General features: G+C 45.2%; 1 protein-coding gene across 1 annotated transcript; it reads right to left on the reverse strand.

The window, feature by feature from the left end:
- Positions 1-3,928: 3,928 nt before the first annotated feature.
- Positions 3,929-8,028, reverse strand: LOC126989645 (uncharacterized). Its single transcript, XM_050848246.1, has 2 exons — positions 6,913-8,028; positions 3,929-5,354 (listed from the first exon to the last, which is right to left on the reverse strand). The coding sequence occupies exons 1-2, from the start codon at positions 7,664-7,666 to the stop codon at positions 4,675-4,677; spliced, it is 1,434 nt and encodes a 477-aa protein (XP_050704203.1). The 5' UTR covers positions 7,667-8,028; the 3' UTR covers positions 3,929-4,674.
- Positions 8,029-12,887: the final 4,859 nt, after the last annotated feature.

Below are 12,887 nucleotides of genomic sequence, written 5' to 3' on the forward strand. Positions count from 1 at the left end.
CACCGCTAATAAAACACACATGCAACAAATTCAAAAATTGCAAAACTGTGCTGCAAAAGTTGCACTGGGTGGCGGCGCCAAACGTGACCATGTGGCGCCATTCTTAAAGGAACTCGGTTGGCTGAAGGTAAACAAAAAATACGAGTACGAACTAGGCGTAATGACCTATAACATCATAAAGGGAAACGTACCGAGCTATTTGTTTTATTTGCCATATGTGAGTGACATGAGCACTGCTCCTACCAGACAGCAGCATCAGCTGCACGTCCCCAAAGCACGCACCAATACAGGGGCAAGATCCATGCTTGTGGCTGCACCAACACTCTGGAACAGCCTTCCTCTCTCGATAAGGAATGCACAATCTTTACCATCTTTTAAGAAGAAATTGCACCAATATCTTTTTAGTGACCAGTTCAATATGTAGTCTTTTTTAGTCTTTTATTAATATATTTTAATATATTTTATTTCTCTTTTAATTTTAATATTTTTATTGCACATCTATTTTAAAATTAGACTCCTTGCCGTAGATAAAGGCAGGACAGGATGTAGCTACTATGTACTTATATACTCATGTGCTTTATTGTATAAATGTGAAAAATAACCATTGGGAAATGGAATAAACTTCTGAATCTGAATCTGAATCTGAATCTCTCTCTCACACACACACACACACACACACACACACACACACACACACACACACACACACACACACACACACACACACACACACACACACACACTATTTCTTCCCTCCCTTCCTCCTCTCGTTTCCTTCCTTCTTTTCTCTACGCTACTTCCTTCCTCATCTCCTTGCTTGTTTGCGAAGATAAGGTATTATTATTATTATTAGTATTAACAGTTGTATTGTTATTAGTATTAGAAGTGTTCCCATCTGTTTGTCTGTGTCTGTCTACAATCTCTACTCTCCTCTCCTTCCTTCTTCCCACGACGCTTTTTCCTTCCTCCCTTCCTCCTCTCCTCCTTGAAAGCTTTGTTTACGAAAAATAGGGTTCGAAAACACATAATTTTTGCTCGCTGTCTTTTTTTCTCCTTCTTTACTGAGGAAGCGACTCCATTTGCCTCGACCGGAAGGAACGGACGGGCAGGAAGGAGGGAGAAGACAGCACAAAAAGAGAGAGAGAGAGAGAGAGAGAGAGAGAGAGAGAGAGAGAGAGAGAGAGAGAGAGAGAGAGAGAGAGAGAGAGAGAGAGAGAGAGAGAGAGAGAGAGAGAGAGAGAGAGAGAGAGAGAGAGAGAGAGAGAGAGAGCATAAGTTTCAATAATTATGTTTTAGCTTCACTTCATATTAAACTATTTTGTGGCTCAATCAAAATACTCTCTCTCTCTCTCTCTCTCTCTCTCTCTCTCTCTCCCACACACACACACCATTTCGGCCCACCTGTCACCTGCCTGGAAACACTACACCTCTCCCCCCATCGCTCCTGCACCTCATCACGACTCACAGTGTTGTGTTCCTCCATGTGTGTTGTAAAGGTTCAGGCGGAGGGATGTTGGGCACTGAATAAACCATGTATTATTATTACTGTTTTTTATTATAATCATTATTACTATTATTATTATTATTATTATTATTATTATTATTATTATTATTATTATTATTATTATTACTAGTAGCACTACTACTACTACTACTACTACTATTACTACTGCTACTACTATTACTACAACTTCTAATACTATCCTTGTTACTACACACACGGATCAGGAGCAGATAATAAGTCAGTTTAGTTGTCTTTAGGAATAGCTTAGGAAGGGATAGATTGTGATACGAGAGTATTTCTTTCTGTCTCCGTAAATTCAACAAACCCACTTATTTTTATAAACTTTTTCTTTACATTCGCTCATGTTCTTTCCAGGGAAGGATATTGTGTGAACTAATCTTAACCCGGTAGCTGCGGGGATCATGTTTCTTGAAGGCCCCTCTAAGCGAATTAATGAGAAAAAATCAGCACTCACGCAAACCCTTTCATAATATATATCAAAGCATTTGTGATCAATTCATGCATCATCTATTTTTTTGGGGGTTTATATCGTGGAAAAAAATTTGGCCCGTCGCTGGTATACGGTAAAGCCACAAATTTGGCCCGTCGCTGGTATACGGTAAAGCCACACATTTGGCCCGTCGCTGGTATACGGTTAAACCACAAATTTGGCCCGTCGCTGGTATACGGTAAAGCCACAAATTTGGCCCGTCGCTGGTATACGGTAAAGCCACAAATTTGGCCCGTCGCTGCTACCGGGTTAAGGGAGGGGAAAGTTTGTGACAAGGGTGTATGCATGTATAGATTTCTCCGTAGGTATAACTGACTGTATTATCTATTTTCTTCCTTCTTTTCGTTCCTATTTCTTCCAGGCAGTATGTGGGAACTAACCTTAAGGGAAGTGCCCATAAAGGAAAGGCTTGTAATTAGAATGTACATATTTCTTTTTCCCTTAGATTTGACTGGCGTATCTTTTCATTAATATATTCTTTCTTAAATTCCTTCATATTTCTTACAGGCATAATGTGGAAACTGACCTTAAGGGAAATACTTATAACGGAAAGGCTCGCAGCAAGAGTGTAAATATTTCTTCCTCCTTATATTAACTGCCGTGTTTTTTTATTCATTTTCGAGAGAGAGAGAGAGAGAGAGAGAGAGAGAGAGAGAGAGAGAGAGAGAGAGAGAGAGAGAGAGAGAGAGAGAGAGAGAGAGAGAGAGAGAGAGAGAGAGAGAGAGAGAGAGAGAGAGAAGAGAGAGAGAGAGAGAGAGAGAGAGAGAGAGAGAGAGAGAGAGCTCCTTTGACCCTAAGCTCCCTACTACTACTACTACTACTGCTACTACTATCATTGTTGTTACACACACAGATCAGGAGAAGATGACAAGCGTGAGCGGAAACAAACGCGGATGTCCCAATCACTCCTCTGACGGGCAGGTGTTTCCAGTATCTGTTTAGTGTCTGTTCTTGCTATCTTAGGAACCTAGTAATCTGTGACATAATCATTGGAAAACAGCTTTGGATTGCATGAACTTAAGAAGAACAAGTAAACTCTCATGATATAAGTCCGCAAGATTATTATGTTAGGTTAATCAAGATTTAGTAAGTGTATTCATTTGTACACGTGTGTTATATAATCAGTCAAAACAGTCTCTGTATAATGTGCATAAGCTGTGTTCACTGGCTGGCAGTGTGTGTGTGTGTGTGTGTGTGTGTGTGTGGGCAGTAAACAGTTACTGCTGTAGTGGCTGTGTTCACTGACTGGCAGAGTGTGTGTGTGTGTGTGTGTGTGTGTGTGTGTGTAGGCAGTAAACAGTTACTGCTGTAGTGGCTGTGTTCACTGACTGGCAGAGTGTGTGTGTGTGTGTGTGTGTGTGTGTGTGTGTGTGTGTGGGCAGTAAACAGTTACTGCTGTAGTGGCTGTGTTCACTGACTGGCAGAGTGTGTGTGTGTGTGTGTGTGTGTGTGTGTGTGGGCAGTAAACAGTTACTGCTGTAGTGGCTGTGTTCACTGACTGGCAGAGTGTGTGTGTGTGTGTGTGTGTGTGTAGGCAGTAAACAGTTACTGCTGTAGTGGCTGTGTTCACTGACTGGCAGAGGCGAAAGCTGTTAGTCGTGTGGTCAGTCAAATATTCCTGCAAACAGTTTTCTCTGACTGGCAGCTCCGCCGACTCTCGTGACAGTCGGAGATAGTTTGTAGAGATGGCTTTCACTGACTGGCGGAGGCGGCAGCGCCTGTTTAGCCAGACACTCAGTTTATGTGTCCTCTTCGCGCTGCTGCAACCTTCAATTGTCTCGTCGAGGCGGCTGTCGTCCACAACGGGCGTTGTTCACCTCGGTGCCTCGGTGTTGTGTACGTATCTGCCCCCTTGTTTGAAGCTGTCCTCGCCTGAACTGCGCATGTTCAAAACCTAATGTTTCCAAAAAAGACTTATTGATATACAGTGTTGTGCGTAGGCGTTCCCCGATAACATGGCCGCAGATTTACGGGAAAGACTGAACAAATTTAGGGATGAAAGAGGCCCTTTACAGAATCTTTTGCAGAATTGACAATATCCACCAAACCTTGCAAGCAACCAAATGAGAAGTCTGAGGAGACAAGGACTGTGGCATGACAAAGGGTGAGTTTATTTCAAGTCAAAAAAGTCTCGCAAGCAGTAAACTTTCGGATCTTGAGAAGAGCCAGCCAGCCTGAGTAACAGCCGTGGATGATATATGAGGTGTTCAGTTTCGTTCGGAAATGTCCTGTGGGCAAGAGATGGACCCTAACCACCCAGAGAAAAGAATGTAATCTGCCCCAAACAATAATCATTTGCACAGCAAGATAGTTTTTATTTTGAAATTTGCAAGATGCTGCTTCCCGTAAAGTTACCCCTGAATCACCTCATAAAGGCTTTTTCATGGCGCTTCACTTCACCTATTACGAAACAGAGCGATGTATTGGATTCATGAATTAAACAATATGCCCTCCCGTGCTTGCAAACACTGGTGGGACATCCATATACAGGCGACCAGCTACGTGCACGGATCCTAGTATATAACGGTCCGCCTTTTGCATGTAAACGAAGCGGGGACAGCTCCTCACAAGGGACAACTACATACACAACACCAGCGGCCGTCCCGTACCTGCAGGCTTTCAGGGGCTCGTCGAGGCTTTCGTCCATAGCGTGCGATGTTTATCTCCGTGTCCCGGCGGCGGCCCCGTCCCTGCAGGCTTCGAAGGGCTCGTACAGGCTGTTTTCAATAACATGGATCCCCTCTTTGGGTGTCCCGGCGGCGGCCCCGTCCCTGCAGGCTTCGAATGGCTCGTACAGGCTGTTTTCAATAACATGGATCCCCTCTTTGGGTATCCCGGCGGCGGCCCCGTCCCTGCAGGCTTCGAATGGCTCGTACAGGCTGTTTTCAATAACATGGATCCCCTCTTTGTGTATCCCGGCGGCGGCCCCGTCCCTGCAGGATTCTACTGGCTCGTACAGGCTGTTTTCAATAACATGGATCCCCTCTTTGGGTGTCCCGGCGGCGGCCCCGTCCCTGCAGGCTTCGAATGGCTCGTACAGGCTGTTTTCAATAACATGGATCCCCTCTTTGGGTGTCCCGGCGGCGGCCCCGTCCCTGCAGGCTTCGAATGGCTCGTACAGGCTGTTTTCAATAACATGGGTCCCCTCTTTGGGTGTCCCGGCGGCGGCCTTGTTCCTGTATGGTTCGAAGGGCTCGTACAGGCTGTTTTCAATAACTTGGATCCTCTCCGTGGATACCCCGGCGGCGGCCCCATCCCTGCAGGCTTCGGAGGGCTGGTACCGGCTGTTGTCATTGATGGTCGTCTCCCGCTGGTCACTCGGGGCTGCCGGCGCGGCATCTGTGGAGGGATGTCATTATTCTCCGTTCCATCTCGGAATAGATATTGGCATTCGGCACCCGCTCTCAGATTGTTGCATCCCGTGCACTCCTTTTAGCAAATAGATAATGGATATACAACGATGCTCAGGACAACACAGTTCTCTGCAAAACCATTCAGTAACTTGTATCTAGCTCTTTTAAAACAGGCAAGAATATAAGTAATAGCAGTCTGGTGATTAAAGAAGCGTGCTCAGCGTACATACATGTGCCCACGATGTAACCTCTGACGCTGACCGTTTATTTCATCAACACATTGCTGCTACTCAGATACATTTACGTGTGTTTAGAAAAGTTATGAACAGACTGCATTCTCTTGAGATGGACGTGTGTTTCCCGCCGGTGTCTCTCATCTGAGCTTCCCCCTAGAACCGACAGAGGGCAGCATTACGATCTATGCATTTATAAAAACAATATGAAAGGGTATGCCTACGTTTTCTTTTGTATTTCGCAATAGTGTGATGCTGAGAGACGCCAGCGCCACCACTGGGTGAGTCGGGTGCTGTGCCCCGCTTACTACTCGCAGAAAAAGCCGTCTTCCGCCGCCCTGGAAGGCTTGTTGCATCACCGGACTGCCGACACGTATGTTTTGTTGATGTTTGTGGCAACAGAGTTAGATGCGTTGTATTGCTTTTCATTGCAGTCAGCTGAGCTTAGCATCAATGTACATCCTTCAGCTGTTCAGGACAACAGTGCACGACAGCGGACAGATTGGAGAGGGTTGCCGAAGGGGATATTCTTTTCATAGATGGAACGGAGTAAAGTGATGTTGTTGTTGTTATTACGTATCATTGTTATTGTTATTATTATTATTATTATTATTATTATTATTATTATTTTTTTTTTATTGATATTTTTATTTTTATTATATTCTTTCAGCGACCCCGTATAAAGTCGGGTTAATAAAGCTGACGACGAAAAAGAATGATTATTATTCTTTTTTCATCATTATTATTATGTTTATTATTCTTATCATCATTGTTATCATTTATATTATTATTGCACTAAATCAATCAATAAATTAAGACTTGGCTGCCAGACACACACACAAACACACACACACACACACACACACACACACACACATACACACACACACACACACACACACACACACACACAGATCAGAGATAGCGTACTTCCTCGAGAGGCGAAACTAACGCGGATTTCACTAGCACTCTTCTGACGTCTTTTTTTAACTATCCCTAGTGAGACACGAGCGAAGAAGAAAAGTTAGGACTGCATGAATTGAAGAACAAGTCAATTCCCATCCGTTCGCCGCCGAAAGCTTTACAATGGGAGGTAAAGTCATCAGGGTGTTGCAAGGTCTTCCAGTGCTTTAAAAGTGCGACCTCTGCCGAATGATCGAGTAAGCGGTGCACTCACTCTTATTACAGTTATTGCTTTCTGTTCTGCGTTTTGCCATGTGAGATAACGCAACACATCCACTCACGTAACACACACACACACACACGCACACACACACACACGGCTATTGTATGAGTCTATCCCTTACTTACTTTCATCCGTTGAGCGTCGCCGTTTTCTCCAGCACACCACCGCCACCACCACCACAGCCAACACCCCAGCCACTGCACCCACCACCGCAGCCAAGTCCGCTGACCACGCCGGCTCCACCGCTGTTGACATACTCGTTGGTGGTGGTGATGTTGTAGCCCCGAGAATGAGTCGGGGCTCAGAGCAGTTGGGTTCAGATTTTGGGGAGGGCAGTGATTGGTTATTCCCCACGCAAAGACAGCCAGGTCGTGGGGCGGCGGCCTTCCATCTTGAGGGGCCGTAACCAACTACTTCCAGACTCCGTAGGTTGTCAGAGGTGACCCAAGTGACACACACCTTCTTACTGTCACCAAGAACTACAGTGAACTTTATATAGTTTTTGAAGCGTTGCACAGGCACATACAACTCCCACAACCTTGCGGTGTTGTCGGCGGCGAAAAGGCTGTCCTTGGAGAACCATGCTGCCACCTTCTCCTGCCCAAACTCATTGCCCGTGACAACTTGAACACCTATTCCCTCAAAGCCTTCCTCAGGTTGCATGTACACGACCTGATACAACAGCGTTTTTCCGTCGTCCTTCGATATGTTGGCCGTGATACGAACGTCCCCTTCCGTCAGCACTGTGTCGGCCTCGGTGCAGTTCTTGGTTTCCGAGGCGTCCACATCCTTTGCATGGCTCAACGCGCCCACCAGCAGTAGCAGGAATGGGAGGACGTTCCCCTGGGGCAGGAGGCGAGGGAACGATGTCTTCTTCATGATCTATTCTACGTAAGGTTTGTGTGTGTGTGTGTGTGTGTGTGTGTGTGAGGGGGGGGGGGTCCAGGTACTATCTTGCCACAGTTCAGTCTTAGTGTTTTTCTGTATTTGCGCTCGTCCCTTAGCACCGCCAGGACTTCTTGAAGGGGCCATGTGTCGACCTTAGGCTGTTTGTGGCTCAGGCAAGTATTTTATAATGGCGCCATTCCTGCTTGTCTCGTGCTGCCCTCCGGAGCTCCACTTGGTCCTCGTGAGAGTTGTGCCAGAGTCCGGGCTGACTGGCATTGATCAGGACAGCCCATGGGTAGCCTGAGGCAACTCGGCGATGACTGAAGATTGTCAGTTTGTAGCTGCGGGCAGGATGTGACGGCTGTGTATGCGTGCACACACACACACACACACACACACACACACACACAAAGGGTAGATGACTAACGTACACGTGAACGGATGCAAAGCGGATGTCACTGTCACTCCTCTAAAGATTATTTTTTTTCCTAGTATCCTCTTTGGACACAAATGGAGGAGACAGTAACAACAGCAACAACAACAAGAACAAAAACAACAACAAAAACAACAACAACCCGAACTTGAACTACATAATTATACTGGAGAATAAAAAATTCAGCTCCGATAAATCCTTCCCCCACAAATTTTTACTGTAGGAGACAAAGCCATTAGAGTTAGTTAAATAAGGTCTTCCATTGTGTAAAACTCTGAACTCTTTAAAATATATCAAGCGAGCGGTACACTCACGCCAGTTATAAGTACTGCTGTGTGATGTCTGACTAACTGACTGACTAACTGACCGACTGACTGATTGACTGACCGACTGACTGCCTACCTAATTAACCGAATGGCTGACTGACTGACCGACTGACTGATTGACTGACCGACTGACTGCCTATCTAATTAACCGAATGGCTGACTGACTGACCGACTGACTGATTGACTGACAGACTGATTGACTAACTAATTAACCGAATGACTGACTGACTGACCGACTAACTGACTGACCAACTGACTGACTGACTAACTAACTAACCGACTGAATGACTGACTGACTGACCGACCGACTGACTGACTAAATGACCGACGGACTGAAGAATTGACAGATTAATTGACTAACTAACTAACTAACTAACTAACTAACTGACTGACTAACTTCCTAACTGACTGACTGACTAACTGACTTACTGACTGGTCGTTTTGCTATGCTGACGGGCGACTGATGGCAGCTGTCAGGGGCGGTGGGTTGGGTTAATAACAGGCTTTTCATCACGCCGCCCGCCGCTCCCCTCCCTCGCCCCGCCCCGCCCCGCCCGGCCTGGACCAACACTAAATGCAATAAATAAATAATATATACAAGAGTGCATGTAGGGAGCAGCGGCGCGGGAAAACAACGGTCAAGGGGGCGCGGTGGAGGGGGGCTGTGTGCGTGGGGGGAGTAGATTTTTATTGTGTGAGGGGGGATGAGTTTGTGTGTGTGTGTGTGTGTGTGTGTGAGAGAGAGAGAGAGAGAGAGAGAGAGAGAGAGAGAGAGAGAGAGAGAGAGAGAGAGAGAGAGAGAGAGAGAGAGAGAGAGAGAGAGAGAGAGAGAGAGAGAGAGAGAGAGAGAGAGAGAGAGAGAGAGAGAGAGAGAGAGAGAGAGAGAGAGAGAGAGAATCGTATAGCTATAACAAACTATAGGAATGTATATCTGTATGTATGTATATATGTATGAATCACTGACTGAATGAAAGAATTACTGACTGAATCGAGGCCAAATGTTTCAGTGGCAATGTCATTATTATGGGAGCGAACCTGCCAGCGACAACACTAACATAATTATATCTGTCCTTTCCAACCACTCCAAAAACACAGGTGTATAAAAGTATGCGTGGCTGACTATCAACTGTATACATATTTACGACATAATTTTTTATATCACTTACATTTATTTTTCAGTAATGTGCATATTTTCACATTTTTTTAATCGTTTGAATCTATAAAATTTTCTCATACACAAACACACACACACATACACACATACATACACATGACCCCCCTCTCCCCTCCCTACCACCCACATATATGACCCCCCCCCACCACCCCCTCATTCCCCCCCCTCTCCCTCTCATTTCTTGGTCCACCGAGTGAGTGAATGAGTGAGTCGGTGATCAAACTTTGGAATTCGCTCGCCTAAAGTTGCTCATCAAACTCCAGGACTTTCATGGCGGCTTAGAGAAAAGGAGAGTTGCTGGGGGACACACACACACACACACACACACACACACACACACACATACGCACACGCACACGCACACAAACACACACACACACACATACGCACACGCACACGCACACAAACACATACACACACATGCATTCTCTGAGACTTTTTTAGTTAGTTAGTTAGTTAGTTAGTCTCTCTCTCTCTCTCTCTCTCTCTCTCTCTCTCTCTCTCTCTCTCTCTCTCTCTCTCTCTCTTCCGTTCGTGATGTCCTTTACAGAGCAAGATTAACTGAGAGAGAGAGAGAGAGAGAGAGAGAGAGAGAGAGAGAGAGAGAGAGAGAGAGAGAGAGAGAGAGAGAGAGAGAGAGAGAGAGAGAGAGAGAGAGAGAGAGAGAGAGAGAGAGAGAGAGCGTGGTCGCCTTCCGGAAATAAGCAATCTCTCTTGAAACGTTCCAGGCCCTTCTTTGCCTTTTCTCCGTTTTCTTTCTTACGTTTTCTTCCTTTTAACGTTTTCTTTCTTTTTCTTTTTTTTTTCTCATTCTCTACCTTTGTTGTCCATTTTGTTGTTGTTGTTGTTGTTGTTTTCCTTTTTCTTGTCTTTTTTTTCCATTTTTTCTTCTTATTCTTTTTGCGTATTCTGTATTTTCCTCCTTTTTTTCTTTTGCTCCAACTCTTCCTTTCCTCCTCCTCTTCCTCTTCCTCCTCCTCCTCCTCCTCCTCCTCCTCCTTCCTTCTTCCTCCTTGTACATTTCTCTTCAGCACTATTCTCTCTCTCTCTCTCTCTCTCTAGATACTCTCTCTCCTCTCATGATTATCTCTCCTCTCTCTCTCTCTCTCTCTCTCTCTCTCTCACTCTCTAACGTAGATACTCTTCCTCTCATGATTATCTCTCCTCCTCCTCCTTCCTCCTCTCTCTCTCCCTCCCTCCTTTCACCTCCCTATTCCTCACACTCAACAATACGTTTAAAAATTGCACCTCTCTATTTTTCAACATTAGTAATTGATTTCTTTCACTCGCTAACCTGTTTATGGCAGCTAAAAGAGGATCATGACAGCTCGGGTGATGAATGGGGTGGGGACTATAATTTTTTTATGGGAGGAAGGACGAGAAAAATGAGAGAGAGAGAGAGAGAGAGAGAGAGAGAGAGAGAGAGAGAGAGAGAGAGAGAGGAGAGAGAGAGAGAGAGAGAGAGAGAGAGAGAGAGAGAGAGAGAGAGAGAGAGAGAGAGAGAGAGAGAGAGAGAGAGAGAGAGAGAGAGAGAGAGAGAGAGAGAGAGAGAGAGAGAGAGAGAGAGAGAGAGAGAGAGAGAGAGAGAGAGAGAGAGAGAGAGAGAGAGAGAGAGAGAGAGAGAGAGAGAGAGAGAGAGAGAGAGAGAGAGAGAGAGAGAGAGAGAGAGAGAGAGACTGTGACGATTTTTCATGTGTCTGCTAAATTACGAAAATATTATAATCCTTGTTTTTGGAAGAAGAGGAAGAGGAGGAGGAGGAGGAAGAGGAGAAGGAAGAGGAGAAGGAGGAGGAGAAGGAGGAGGAGGAGGAGGAGGATTTTAGGATTTATAGGGAGACAATTTTTTTCTGTTTTATCCTGCTCGTTATAATTTAGTTTACCATCAGGAGGAAGAGGGGGAGGAGAAGGAGGAGGAAGAGGAGGAGGAGGAGGAGTAAAAGGAGGAGAAGGAAGAGAAGAATCACTTATTTACAATCTTTCCTCCCTATTCATAAATCAATCACCAGACCTCCATTTGAAACTTTCTACTCCATTTGCATCAATTATATAACTCCTTAATTGATTCACTATAAATATTTCACCAACAGTACCTCCGTTCATCCCATTTACCTATTGAATACTCCACTCAGGTCACCGCTCACACTAAACGCTTTCCAACACTTTCTTACACAGCACACACACATTTGACAAGGCTTTCGTAGGAGTTTTGGGCGTTTCCAGGGGTAGTTTTATGACCCTGGTGGCAGTTCGACACTTCCTCCGTACCATGAACGTAAAAACACTCATGAAAACCCGATTAATCTCCTTTATAGCCTTTGGAAAGAGTGACATGAGAGGTGGAAGCATCTGGGAATACTAACCAAAAGTACATCTATTTAGAAAGGCTCTCGCAGAAGTTGTACGGTAGGGTCTCCATGGGTTAGGTTTCATGACCCTGGTGGTAGTTTTGGAAGGCTTCTGCGCTACGCCATGAACGGGAAAAGCACTGAGGCCAACCCGACGTGTCTTCTCTGCTGTCTTTGAAGATAGTCGGTTGGAGTCGGAAGCGTTTGATAATGGGAGTTTTAGTACACGAACAGCGTTGATTCGTTAGATAATGTTAAGGTATTGAGGTATATTGATCTGCCTTGATGTTCACCGCTCACTGCTTTCTAACGCTTGCCTCTATCTCTACAGCATCGTTTTGTGACCATTCTTCCTCTTCTGCGAGTCTTAGTACCAGAACAGCGTCGATTCTTAAGATACTGTTAAGATAATGAGATATATTGATGTGTCTTGATGATAACCGTTCACTCTACGCCTTCCAACGCTTACCTATATCTCTACAGTACCATTTTGTGACCTTCCATCCTATTTTGCGACTATTAGTATACCAGAGCAGCGTCGATTCTTCCAACAAGTGTTCAAATAACCATCTATATTGATCTCTCTTGATGGTCACCGCTCGCTCTACGCTTTCCAACACATGCATGAATCTACCCAGCACCGTTTTGTGACTTTTCATCCTTTTCTGAGACTGTTTGTACCTAGAGCTTCGATTCCACTCACAGGCGTCAAAATAACCAGCTGTATCGATCCATCTTGCTGGGAAAAAGTCAAGGATTGGTCAGCTTATAAAAGAATCATTATTGTGTAGACAATAGAAAGAGAGGAGAAGGAGGAGGCGGAGGAGAGGGAGGGGGAAGCATAAAATTAGGGAAGGAGAGTCAAGGGCAAAGATAAAGAGGAGGAGGAGGAGGAGGAGGAGGAGGAGGAGAGAAGAGAACATTGCAGTCATCT

The sequence above is a fragment of the Eriocheir sinensis genome, unplaced genomic scaffold (assembly GCF_024679095.1).
Source record: "Eriocheir sinensis breed Jianghai 21 unplaced genomic scaffold, ASM2467909v1 Scaffold1256, whole genome shotgun sequence".
NCBI lineage: Eukaryota > Metazoa > Arthropoda > Malacostraca > Decapoda > Varunidae > Eriocheir > Eriocheir sinensis.

Bases quoted from the DNA above. Each gene is read 5' to 3' on its own strand.
- LOC126989645 (XM_050848246.1), bottom strand. From the start codon at position 7,666: ATGAAGAAGACATCGTTCCCTCGCCTCCTGCCCCAGGGGAACGTCCTC. The intron at 5,355-6,912 runs GTAAGTAAGGGA...ATCCCTCCACAG, and splicing joins GCGACGCTCAACGGATGAAA to ATGCCGCGCCGGCAGCCCCG.